Source organism: Epinephelus moara, chromosome 13, assembly GCF_006386435.1.
Source record: "Epinephelus moara isolate mb chromosome 13, YSFRI_EMoa_1.0, whole genome shotgun sequence".
Classification (NCBI taxonomy): domain Eukaryota; kingdom Metazoa; phylum Chordata; class Actinopteri; order Perciformes; family Serranidae; genus Epinephelus; species Epinephelus moara.
In genome coordinates, this window is record NC_065518.1 from 37,821,758 (window position 1) to 37,834,181 (window position 12,424).

General features: G+C 47.2%; 1 protein-coding gene across 1 annotated transcript in view; it reads right to left on the reverse strand.

The window, feature by feature from the left end:
• Positions 1-10,125: 10,125 nt before the first annotated feature.
• Positions 10,126-12,424, reverse strand: part of LOC126399574 (protein FAM200A-like) — a 34,223-nt gene continuing 31,924 nt past the window's right edge. The window contains exon 6 of the mRNA XM_050059633.1: positions 10,126-11,661. Coding sequence (XP_049915590.1) covers positions 10,126-11,661 — 1,536 coding nt within the window. The remainder of the gene's footprint in view (positions 11,662-12,424) is intronic.

The window sequence follows — 12,424 nt, forward strand, 5'->3', positions numbered from 1 at the left end:
GTTGATGATCTCATCAAATGCTCTTTGACATTCTGAAGTCCACCTTTCTCCAAATGATTCCTTTGGGTAGAAGTACTGGGTAGTCTTCTCTCTCTCTCTCTCTCTACTGCCATGTTTCCTGAGAGGGGGGTACCCTGCTGTGAGATCGGTGAGAGGCTTAATGGTTTTGGAATAATCTTTCACAAACCTCCTATAGTATCCAGAAAACCCCAAGAAGGACTGCAGTTCCTTATGGTTTTTTGGTACTGGCCAGGTCTTAAGGGCCTCAATTTTCTGTGGGTCTGTCTCAACTCCATGTCAGGACCCAATGTGGCCCAGATATTTGACGGACGTCTGGAAAAATTTACATTTTTCTGGAGAGAGTTTCAATCCATACTCTTTTAGTCATGTCAGGACTTGCAGTAGCCTCGACTCGTGTTCTTCTAGGGTGTCTGAGAAGACTATGAGGTCATCGATGAAGACCAAAACTTCGGATGAGGTCTCCCATGCACCACTCCATGAGTCATTGAAACATACTTGGTGCATTTGTGATTCCCTGTGGCATCCTGTTGAACTCCCAAAAGCCAAGGGGGCACACAAATGCAGTCTTCTGTTTATCAGCATCCTCCATCTTGATCTGGTATTAGCCCGACTTTAGATCAAGGACTGAGAACCATTTCAAACCAGTCAACAGAGAGAACACCTCTTCCAAATTTGGCAGTGCGTGGGCATCCTTTATGGTCTGAGAGTTGAGTTTCCTGAAATCGATGCACAAACGCACAGAACCGTTCTTCTTACGTACGACGACTATGTGTGATGCAAATGGAGACTCAGACTCTCGGATAACACAGGAATCCAGTAGCTCTTGGAGATGCTTCCTGACTGCATCCACATTGTGTGGGTGAATGGGTCTCGCTAGGTGCTTGAAAGGCGTCTCATCACTAAGTCTGATGTGATGTTTCACTTTATAGTCCAGATCATGCAAGGAAAAGATTTCAGGCATGGAATTGAGCTGTGCTGTGATCCGGTCTTTCCACTCAGGTGGCAATGGGGAGTCCCCAAAGTCAAAGTCCATCTTTTTGGTTTGGGGGCCATCTGAGTTCGGCAAATGCTCCTTTCCCATTACCTGCTGAATAGCATTGATTTCGGCCAGCACCGTCTTGGGAGGGATTGTGATGTCATTTTTAGTCTCATTCCTCAGCAGAACTGGTACACAGTAAGGGCGCTTAACAGGCAAGGTGCACAGGGAGCTAGCCACCGTCAGTCCACCAGGAAGGGAAGACTGCGATGGTGCCTCCACGGTCACCCATTTCTCACTGGGAGCACCACTCACATGGACCAACCCATCCAGGACAATAGTGCTGCCAGCTGGCACTACTTCAGGGACATTTCCTCGTACCTTCACTCGCCCTAGAGTACCAGTGCTTGCTTGTCGTTGTCGTAGTAGTAGAGGATGTCTAGCGTGTTGGTGCCAATGAGAATTTGAGGCATATCATTCACATTAGGGACCACTAATGCTAAAGTGGGCACAGTGATCTTTGTCCCCACAAACTCCTCTGGGAAAATCAAGCTCAACTCCACATACCCAAGGTAGGGCACTGCCTGCCCATTGGCTCCTTCTACTTCCAGCTCTCCCTCTAACAGGTCATCCAGGGGCTTCATGCAATGGTGAGGTAAGCGTTCCTTGTAAAATGACTCTGGAATAGTAGTCACTTGAGATCTGAAGACAGTTGACCTCCTGGCCTTCAATATTGACTAAAGCAGGGCATTTTGTTCCTATCAGCCTTGATGGCAGTCTGATGGATGCTGATTTAGCATGAGCACACTTACTGATCACTTTCTTTGCTTTTCTAGGGCACTTAATTTGTCTCTCAGGCCCTGTTTGCCCTGCAACAGGGGCTCCTAGCAGTTTAACCGCTGAGTGCCAGTGAGGCTTTTCTGATGGTCCCGCTGCTGCTTCTCTTTGAGCAGCTGTCTCTTCTCTTCAACCAAAAGAGGATTAGGTTCACTCTCACAGTTAACTGCAAGATGTCCGTCCTCTCCGCAGCGGAAACAGTACCACGGACGAGGCCTGTTAGCTGTTGGTTCCCCAGGACTGGGCTGCCCACCTACTTTCTTGCCAACAGGTTGGCACTCATTCCTCATGGGGGCCTCCCGTGAGCGTGCTGATGCCACTCTCTGATGGCTCTGGGCTTGAGATGTAGTCACCTGGGCTTGGAGCTGCGCAAGCTGATGCTTCAGTGTCTTAATTTCTGCTGCTTCTGAATGGTCATATTTTGTTTCATCAGCCACTGCCTTCATGTTAGCGACTTGAGCTTTAACGTCCGCAATCTGTCTCTTCAGTGTGTTTATTTCTGCCGTTTCAGAACATTTTGACTTGGCCTTATGAGGGTAGTCTGCATCACTGCAACTTGAGCTTGTATTTCGTTTATCTGTTTCTTTAGCAGCTCAGTCTCAGTAATTTCTCCCTCAGATGCAGCACATGTGTATGCAGTCAGACGGTGCGATGTAGTTCGAAGCTTTGGGACACTGGAGCTTTGTTTATGTAGCCCAAGGTGCTTCCTCATACGATTATCATTTGCTGTTTGTTTGTCTTCCTCTGTCCTGCTAAGTAGCACCAGATCAGCAAAAGAAGGTGGTGTATTAGTCTTTTGTTCCAGTTGGAGGTCGGTGATCAAGCCATTCAGTTCAGTTCAGTTCAGTTTATTTAGAGTGTAAAATCACCATGGTAGAAACATGGTCTCAATACACTTTACAGAATCAATTACAATAAGAAACGATCAAGGGAAAGAGCAGACAGCCAACTAGGTAAAAACACACAAAAAGACAGAGGAAAAACAGACAAGGATATAACAATTGGAAAACTCAAATTTCTCCAAAACACTGGGTAAAAAGGTATGTTTTAAGAAGTGTTTTAAAAATGGCAATGGAAGTGGATTCTTTAATATTGTGGTGAGGGGAAGCCCTGGCTGGTGACGTCAGCAGCCGGGACTCCCTAATGACTAGATTTGATTCAGGTGTGACTGATTTTGCCGGGAAGAGGAGAGAACAAAAGACACTGACACGCTGTGATTCGTGTTGGAGCACCCGTTACTGCCGCTCGGCACTCTGTCAGGAGGGTGGGTGCCGTTCGCATCAAGTTAGAACTGCCGGCGGTGAAGACAGGTAGCCAGGGGGTTAGCTGTTCCTGCATTAGGAGGGGAGGTCTGTTGCCTCCTGTAGTTAGATTAGGGCTGGGTTTAGAGAGTGCTGGAGCCGCTATCGCTCCGTGTGTGCTGCCTGCTGTGACACTGACTGGCCGTGGCCGGATCCTGTTCACGCCATCCAACGAAGCCGTTTCCCCGGGGAGTTGGACGGCGACCCAAGCTCAGACCCCGGGCGGGCGAGTTAAGTATAACTGTTATAACTGTTATTAGTTGTATAACTGTATTTTCAGATTGTATATAGGTCGAACTATTTTATTGTTTTAATAGTGTGGAGAGGGAGGGCTATTGGGGAGGAGCAACTCAGCTGGCGGGACACTCGTTGGGTTTCTCTTAAAGTGTGTATTTTTGCATTATAGTGCCTCTCGTTTACAGTGTGTATTTATGTATTGTAGTGCCTCCTGTTATAGGGGGTAAGCTTAACCTGGTTGTCGAGTGGTTTTGCCATAAGCTAAAGTTTAATTAGCCCTGTGTGTAGCGGGTTTTCAATCTGTGTGCTGTGTTGAGTTGCAGTGCCTCTTAAAGGGTGTAAAGCATGCCTTGATGGTCTGTGTGCAGGAGTCGCATAATTAATTGGACCCGTTGTTGTCCTGGGGTGACTGGTTGCCCCCTACTTACCTGAGCTCTCCTCGCTTTTTAGGAAATGTGTTTCCCTTTTGTGATGAATTAATAAAGATTATTTTTTGTATATTACCTACCCGCAACTGTGGTTATTTGAAGGGCTGACATAGCAGTACTTTCTGCTAAATTAGGAAAACCCAGATTTATTACACTGGTGGCAGCGGTGGGATCTTTTCAAAAATGTCAGTGCCTGAAAATAATCTCTCTCCACCTGCAGCAGATATGAGTCAGTCAAATACTTCTTCCTCCTCTAGTGCTCAGTTGAATGCTTCTACATCTAGTAGCCAGGCTGCAACTCCTCGACCCATTTTTATGCCGGAAACTTTTACAGGTATGGGACGGGAGTGGTCAGACTGGGCGGATCAGTTTGAAATGGCGGCTGATGTCAATAATTGGGATGCATCTTTAAAGTTGAAATTCATGAGCCTCCTGTTGTCTGGTAGAGCTCGTGAGGTGTATAGTGGGCTATCTGCAACAGCTAAAACTAATTATGCCTTGTTAAAAGATGCAATGGGGAGGTGTTTAGACCCATGTGATAGTGATGACTGGAACAGGACTAGTTTCTCTTCTCGTAGGAGGTTGCATAATGAGACGGTCAGAGAATTTGGCATTGCACTTCGCCGCTTGGTGACTAAAGCTTATCCCTCAGTAGATCCCAACACCCACGATGTGTTGGCTAAAGACCATTTTATCACACACGTTGGAAATGGGGAACTGCGGGTCAGTCTTCGCAGCGCTAAACCCGCAACCTTAGAGGATGCCATTAATCTCGCTGTTGTTTAGCTCCTGATGCTAAAGTGCGTGGAGTTGTCGAGAAGTCTATCAGTGATGAGCGAGTTGACACTCTGCTGGGGGTTGTGGAAGGCCTACAGCAGGAGGTTAAGTCCCTCCAAACAACTGTGCAAGCAATGGCCAACCCAATTAAACCAGCTACTGCGTCTACACTCCCCGTGGCAGCTCCCTTTTCACAGACAGCTAAAGTCCCTGCTCCCCCATTTAAACGTGACGCAGAAAGAAGTGGGGGATGCTGGGAGTGTGGATGTAATCGCCATCTACGCCGAGACTGCCCTTATTTGCAGGGAAACTAGAGGGGGCGTGCACAGAGGGCCAAATGTCCGTCCCCCCTTCTGCCTCTGCTGTGGCCCCTGGTAGCTCCAAAGGTGGTTCTGGCTATCTTAAAGCTAAAATAGGTGGGTTAGACTGTTGTGTACTTGTAGATACTGGAGCTACATGCTCTATTATTCCTAAACAACTGTGACTTTCTGCTACTGAAGGGGGTTGTGGTCTGGGGGATTATTTTCCTCAACTTTCTATCCAAGTATGGTGCTGTAGTTGACCTGGGGAAGAAACAATGCCACATAATGGGCAAGCAGTTCCCCCTGGTTGATCTCAATCCATCATTAGAACCCCAACCAGTTGTTATCCAGTCTGATACTGTGGTTCCCCCTCGTAGTGAGGTCATCATTTGGGGTCAGGTTCAGAATGGGTGGGGAGATTATGCCGCGGGAATGCTGGAACCCTCCGCTTCCATGTCCAAGCACTGTGACCTCTTGGTAGCGCGAGTAGTTTGTAGAGTTCAACAGGGTAGATTGCCTGTACGGGTAATCAATGTAACTAATGATGGCTTGGCGCTAAAGAGTGGTATGAAAGTGGGCACACTGTTTACTGACATTGAGGTGGAGGATGAGGGCACCGAGCAGTGTGAGGACAGTGAGGGAGAAAAAACCTTGCAACCCTGGACAGTTGATACACTCATGAGCCAGTTTGGGGTGGAAGAAAAGGGTTTTGCCTCAGAGGAGTTGAAGGCAGTCAGACAGCTATTGCATAAGAACATTGCTGTGTTCAGCCAGGGTGAGACTGACTTAGGCAGGACTAACTTGACTCCACATGAAATTGACACAGGGGATGCCAGGCCAATTAAGATGCACCCACGCAGGGTCCCCCTTCACTTGCAGCAGGAGGTGACTGATAATTTAAAACAAATGCTTACCAGTGGGATAATTCGTCCATCCTGTAGTCCCTGGGCAGCTCCTGTGGTGCTTGTAAAAAAGAAGGGGGGTGGGTTTCGGTTTTGTGTCGATTATAGGAAACTCAATGAGGTTACGAGGAAGGATGCCTATCCCCTCCCTAGGATTGATGATGCCCTGGATAGCCTCAGTCATGCCTGTTGGTTTTCCACTTTGGACTTAGCTAGTGGCTATTGGCAGGTGGAGGTGGACCCGAAAGACCGCCATAAGACCGCTTTTACCACACGTCAGGGGCTATTTGAGTTTAATGTGTTAAGCTTTGGGCTTTGTAATACACCCAGTACTTTTCAGAGGTTGATGGACTTAATTTTGGCTGATCTGCAGTGGACTACTTGTTTAGTTTACTTAAATGATATAATTGTGTTTGGCCGCACTTTTCACGAGCATTTGACACGCCTTGATGGCGTACTGGGAAAACTGCGGCAGGCCAATCTTAAAGTCAGACCTTCCAAGTGTAATCTGTTCTCTACACAGGTCCATTACCTCGGTCATGTTATCTCTGCGGAGGGGGTGATGCCAGATCCAGCTAAAGTAGAGGTAGGCAGAGCATGGCCTGTCCCTGCTAATCAAAATGAGGTCCAGAGCTTTATAGGGCTCGCCTCATACTATAGGCGTTTCGTAAGGGGTTTTGCAGATATTGCTTGCCCTTTGCATCAGCTGGCAGAGAAAGGAAGACGCTTTCAATGGAGTGAGGATTGTCAAGTTGCTTTTGATAGGCTCAAGACTAGCTTAATCACTGCCCCCGTGTTAGCTTATCCAGATCCTAACAAAGCATTTATCTTGGACACTGATGCAAGTGATGTGGGGATCGGGGCAGTTTTGTCTCAGGAGGAAGGGGGGTTGGAGAAAGTTGTTGCATATGCTAGCCAAGCTCTGACAAAGCAAGAACGTAAATATGCTACCACAAAAAAGGAGCTGTTGAGTATGGTGACCTTCACAAAGCACTTTAAACATTACTTGTTAGGGAAAGAGTTTGTTTTGCGAACAGACCATAATTCCCTGCGATGGCTACATAATTTTCAAGGCTTAGAGGGGCAGTTGGCTCGCTGGATCAAACAGCTTGCAAATTTTCAATATAAGATTGTCCATCGTCCAGGCAAGCTACACATCAATGCTGATGCCCTCTCCAGGCTGCCAGCTTTTCTTGAAAACAGGCAGCAGTCTGATCAGGATCCTCTTCCTGGAATGACAGGCAGGGCTGCCTCAAAAGTATGTGCAGTACAAGAAGTTTTGCCTCCAAGAGTATGCCGTGAAGGGGATATGGATGAATTATCTCAGGCCCAGATGGCTGACAGTGAGTTGCAACGCATAATTGACTGCAAAAACCAGGCCAATTGTAGTCTAATGCCAAAAGACCCTGATCTGCAGAAGTACGCCCCTGTTTGGAATCAGCTCCAGGTACAGGGGGCGAGGCTAGTCAGGATACCCCCTATCCATTCTGATGCTGCGTCCCAGGTACAGGTGGTGTTGCCTCAGTCGATGGTACCTAAAGTTTTAGAACAGCTACACAGTGTCTCTACTGGAGGTCATCTGGGGGTACAAAAACTGCAAGGAAAGGTTAAAGACAGTTTCTATTGGCCAGGGTGGTTCAGAGATGTCAAAACATGGGTTAAAGATTGTGTAGACTGTGCTTCCCGTAAAACTCAGGGGAGGCAGCCTTGTACACCGTTACAACCATCAGTGACATCTAGGCCTTTTGAAAGGGTGGCATTGGACATTCTGGGCCCTCTACCGGAGACCCCGGGAAGAAACAAGTACATTCTGGTTGTGGGTGACTATTTTTCAAAGTGGACAGAAGCTTTTCCGCTGCCCAATCAGGAAGCGCATACTATTGCTAAAATTCTGACGGAAGAATGGGTGTGTCGATTTGGGGCCCCACGCAGTATCCACTCGGACCAAGGTCGCAACTTTGAGTCAACTTTGTTCAAAGAACTATGTAGGCTTCTGCATATTCATAAATCCCGAACATCGGCTTATCATCCACAGTCGGATGGGCTGATAGAGCGCTTTAATCGTACCCTTTTGTCTATGCTGTCTCTCTTCATGGAGGACAATCAGTTGAACTGGGATATGCTTTTACCTTATGTCATGTTGGCCTACCGTAGCAGTGTCCATGCTAGCACCTCTTTCACCCCATATAGAGTGTTGTTTGGGCATGAAATTGTCTTGCCTGTAGACATTATGTTGAAAGTGGATAACCAGGAGTCATTTACCTCAGTGGATGAGTATGTATCTAGGCTGAGGGATACATTATCCACTGTGGTAGAGGCAGTCAAAAGGCACCAGGCCAAGGCCTCAGAGCAACAGAAAAGGTCCTATGATTTCAGAGCTAACTTTCAATATTATTCTGAGGGGGAACTAGTCTGGGTTCAGAATAAAGCTAAGAAACGTGGGGTGTGTCCAAAACTACAGAGGCGGTATAAAGGTCCCTTTAAAGTGATGGACAGGGTGACAGATGTGCTTTATAGGCTAGTGCCAGTAGAAGGGGGCCAGGAGAGTATTGTTCATTTCAATCGACTCAAACCTTTCGCTTCTTCCATGACAGTGCCATCAAATCCAGCAGCGGCACCCAGAGGACGTGAGCAGAGGAACCATTCAATTCAACCCACTCGACGTCAGCACCCTGGGTTTCAGTTTGATACCAGTTGGATCCACCATCGTTATCCCAGCCGGGATGCCCCTGCAGAAGTGAGGACATCACCAACTCAACAGACGGACCGGAACCTTGTGTTGAAGGATGTCAGAGGAATACAGAGGCCTCCATCGGGAGACCCGTCGACTTCTGAATCGGCCCCTCCCTCAGATGTGTCCTGTCTAGGGCGACAGGAAGATCAACTTCCAGGAGCGTCATCGGTTGAGCAGGAATGGCCAGGACGCCAACGGAGACCACCAGTTTGGTCTCGAGACTATCGCATGTCACCATAGAGACTCGAGGACGAGCCCCTTTTTTCCAAGAGGGGGGAAAGTGTGGTGAGGGGAAGCCCTGGCTGGTGACGTCAGCAGCCGGGACTCCCTAATGACTAGATTTGATTCAGGTGTGACTGATTTTGCCGGGAAGAGGAGAGAACAAAAGACACTGACACGCTGTGATTCGTGTTGGAGCACCCGTTACTGCGGCTCGGCACTCTGTCAGGAGGGTGGGTGCCGTTCGCAGCAAGTTAGAACTGCCGGCGGTGAAGAGAGGTAGCCAGGGGCTTAGCTGTTCCTGCGTTAGGAGGGGAGGTCTGTTGCCTCCTGTAGTTAGATTAGGGCCGGGTTTAGAGAGTGCTGGAGCCGCTATCGCTCCGTGTGTGCTGCCTGCTGTGACACTGACTGGCCATGGCCGGATCCTGTTCACGCCGTCCAACGAAGCCATTTCCCTGGGGAGTTGGACGGCGACCCAAGCTCAGACCCCGGGGGAGGGTCTCGCCGGCGGGCGAGTTAAGTATAACTGTTATAACTGTTATTAGTTGTATAACTGTATTTTCAGATTGTGTATAGGTCGAACTATTTCATTGTTTTAATAGTGTGGAGAGGGAGGGCTATTGGGGAGGAGCAACTCAGCTGGCGGGACACTCGTTGGGTTTCTCTTAAAGTGTGTATTTTTGCATTATAGTGCCTCTCGTTTACAGTGTGTATTTATGTATTGTAGTGCCTCCTGTTATAGGGGGTAAGCTTAACCTGGTTGTCAAGTGGTTTTGCCATAAGCTAAAGTTTAATTAGCCCTGTGTGTAGCGGGTTTTCAATCTGTGTGCTGTGTTGAGTTGCAGTGCCTCTTAAAGGGTGTAAAGCAGTGATCATCAACTGGCGGCCCGCGGGCCGAATCCGGCCCGCCGAACCGTCCAATCCGGCCCGCGACTGGATTCCAAAATTGTGAGGATCAAAGAGAAAATATCATGTGGTCCACACTATTAAAGCAACTGAAAACAGCAACAACTGAGACTCTTAACTATCAGTAATCCCCACCATTTATGACTCTATTTAGGCTACATTCCGAAATGAGGACAGACTCGCTGCACTGTTTAACATTTATTGTTTCACACAGTTCTTTTTTTTTAACATAACTTTTCCTCATGCCCTTACTTAACATTTGGTTTTTATTTCAAAGTCTCAACAACAAGCTTCAAACTAGTAGACTTCTCAGGACAAAAAAAGGAGGAAAAACCAACTGGCATAACTTAAAATAGCATGGTAAATAAATACTAACCTGGTACCAGAACAAAACAGGTCACAAATAATGTTCGCACATCAAATAAAACGTTAAGTGGGCTATAGCGATTTCAAATCACAAGGCTGAAATGGGCTACTCACACTGCTTAATGGCTGAAGTTACATTTCCCCTCTGACACCAACTTTTTCACATCAGGCTTGGCCGCTGTCAGACTTATGCGCAAACAGTCCTCCAAAGACTGGTTTGACAGTCGGTTCCTCTCGTGTGTTTTTATCGAGTTCATCTTGAAGAACGCAGCCTCGCAGGTGTAGGTTGAACCGAACATGGTGAGCACATACATAGCCAGCGTCTTCAATGTGCCATAGTCCTCGGGACAAGACACCCAAAATGCGCTCAGGCTTTCAGCACCACAGAGAGCAGCCTTCATGTCGCCTGCGGCCTGGATTTCAGCCAGCTCGCTCTGAATGGCCGCCTCGTCCAACGGCATCATTTTCACCGCGTTTGTGGAGAATTCTCCGCTTGGGCTAATGGTGAATGGGTCACGCACAAATCCAATGACATCCCTGGAAATGAAAAAGTCATCGAATCTAGCAGAGAAGTTGTCTTTTAATTGTGTGATGAATGTCTTCATCTTGTCTGTTACGTTGCTTTCTCCCACCGTCTTCAGTGTGTTGAAGTGCAGCAGCCTCCCTGACAACAAATCTGCGTGGAACAGATCAACTTTGTTCCCAAAGGCATCAAGTTTTTCCACCAAATCCACCACTGATTTTTCTTTTCCTTGCAGCTGGAGATTAAGTGTATTCAAATGGGAGAAAATGTCTGTTAAAAACGCAACGTTGCACATGTATTCTCTGTCTTGCATGATGCGGAGATGGTCAGCTGCCGCTTTTGATTTACTTTGTTTCAAAAAATCCACTACTTGGGCACGGAGTTCAACGAAGCGCTCCAGTGCTTTGCCCTTACTGAGCCAGCGCACGTCATTGTGGAGTAACAGGTCATCATGAGAAGCCTGGGATTCGAGCACAAATTTGCGGAACAGGCGGTGCTGCGTGCTTGAATTTCCTCTGATGTGGTTAATAATTTTCATTGTTTTCTCCATCACCTCTTTGAGCTCCCCGCTTAGCTTTGCGCACAGCACGCTTTGATGGATAATACAGTGAAGTGCGTTAGTTTTAGGAGCGACAGTCTTTATTCTGCTCACCAGACCCTTGTTTTTGCCAATCATGGCAGGTGCACCATCTGTCACTGTCAGGTTGATTTTATCCAGGGACAATCCATGGCTTTTAAAAAAATCCTCCAGTTTTCCAAAGATGATGTCAGCAGTGGTGTTGTCCTCCAGCGGAAGCAATGCCAGCAGCTCCTCTCGGAAATCTTTGCCATCAAAGTATCTGACAAAAACGCACAACTGTGAAATATCCGTGTTGTCAGTGGACTCATCAATAGCCAGCGAAATGTATTTGGCTTCCTTGATCCCGTCAATGACAGCTTGCTGGACATGCTCTGCCAAGACGTGTACACGACGTGCAGCAGTTGAAGCAGAGAGAGGTATTTGTTTGACAGATGCAATAACTCTGTCCATGGATTTGTCGGGGGCAAGTTCCTCCAGAACGGTGACCATGCACTCCTTTAAAACCTCACTTTCCGTGAAAGGCCGGTTATGTTTGCAAAGCACCCAGGCAGCCTGCAGAGATGCACACGTTACTCTCTCTTGATCAGTTAAAGTTCGAGTAATAATGCCACTTGCACGGGAGTAGGCAGATTTCAATGTGGCGATTTTTCTCTGACGGGCCTCTGACTGCTCAGGATATGAATCCTTGAAATTTGTATGTTTAGTGTTGTGGTGACGGCGCAGATTATATTCTTTTGCAACAGCAACAGTTTCGTTGCAAATGAGGCATACAGGTGACGCATTTCGGAAGGTTGGCATGATAAATGCGTACTTTTCAGTCCAGTCATCATTAAAGGATCTGTTTTCCACATCAACTTTTCGTTTCATGGCCTTTGAGAGTGCCATTTTACCTGTGTTAAGAGGCCTTTTCCTTTCAGGTGGATTTTAGCAATGTTACGGAGATGGAAAAAGGTTGATTTGGTGATCTCCCTGATATGAGGCTGAAAACATAAAGTATGGTCAAAGGTGACTCCTAAGTTTCTTATGCACAAACTCTCCGTGATCATACAACCATCAACATTACAACAAAAATTTAGAGACAACTGCTTGTAATTAGAGGGCTTGATCACCACTAGGTCAGTCTTGGCAGCATTTAACATGAGAAGGTTCTGACTCATCCAGAGTTTAATTTTACATACACATGCGTCTAGATTACGGGCCTGAGAGGGGTCATCAGGCTGTAGTGGCATGTACAGTTGGACGTCATCCGCATAGCATTGATATTTGATGCCACATTCTGAAATGATCCTTCCTAGAGGGAGCAAATAAATACAAA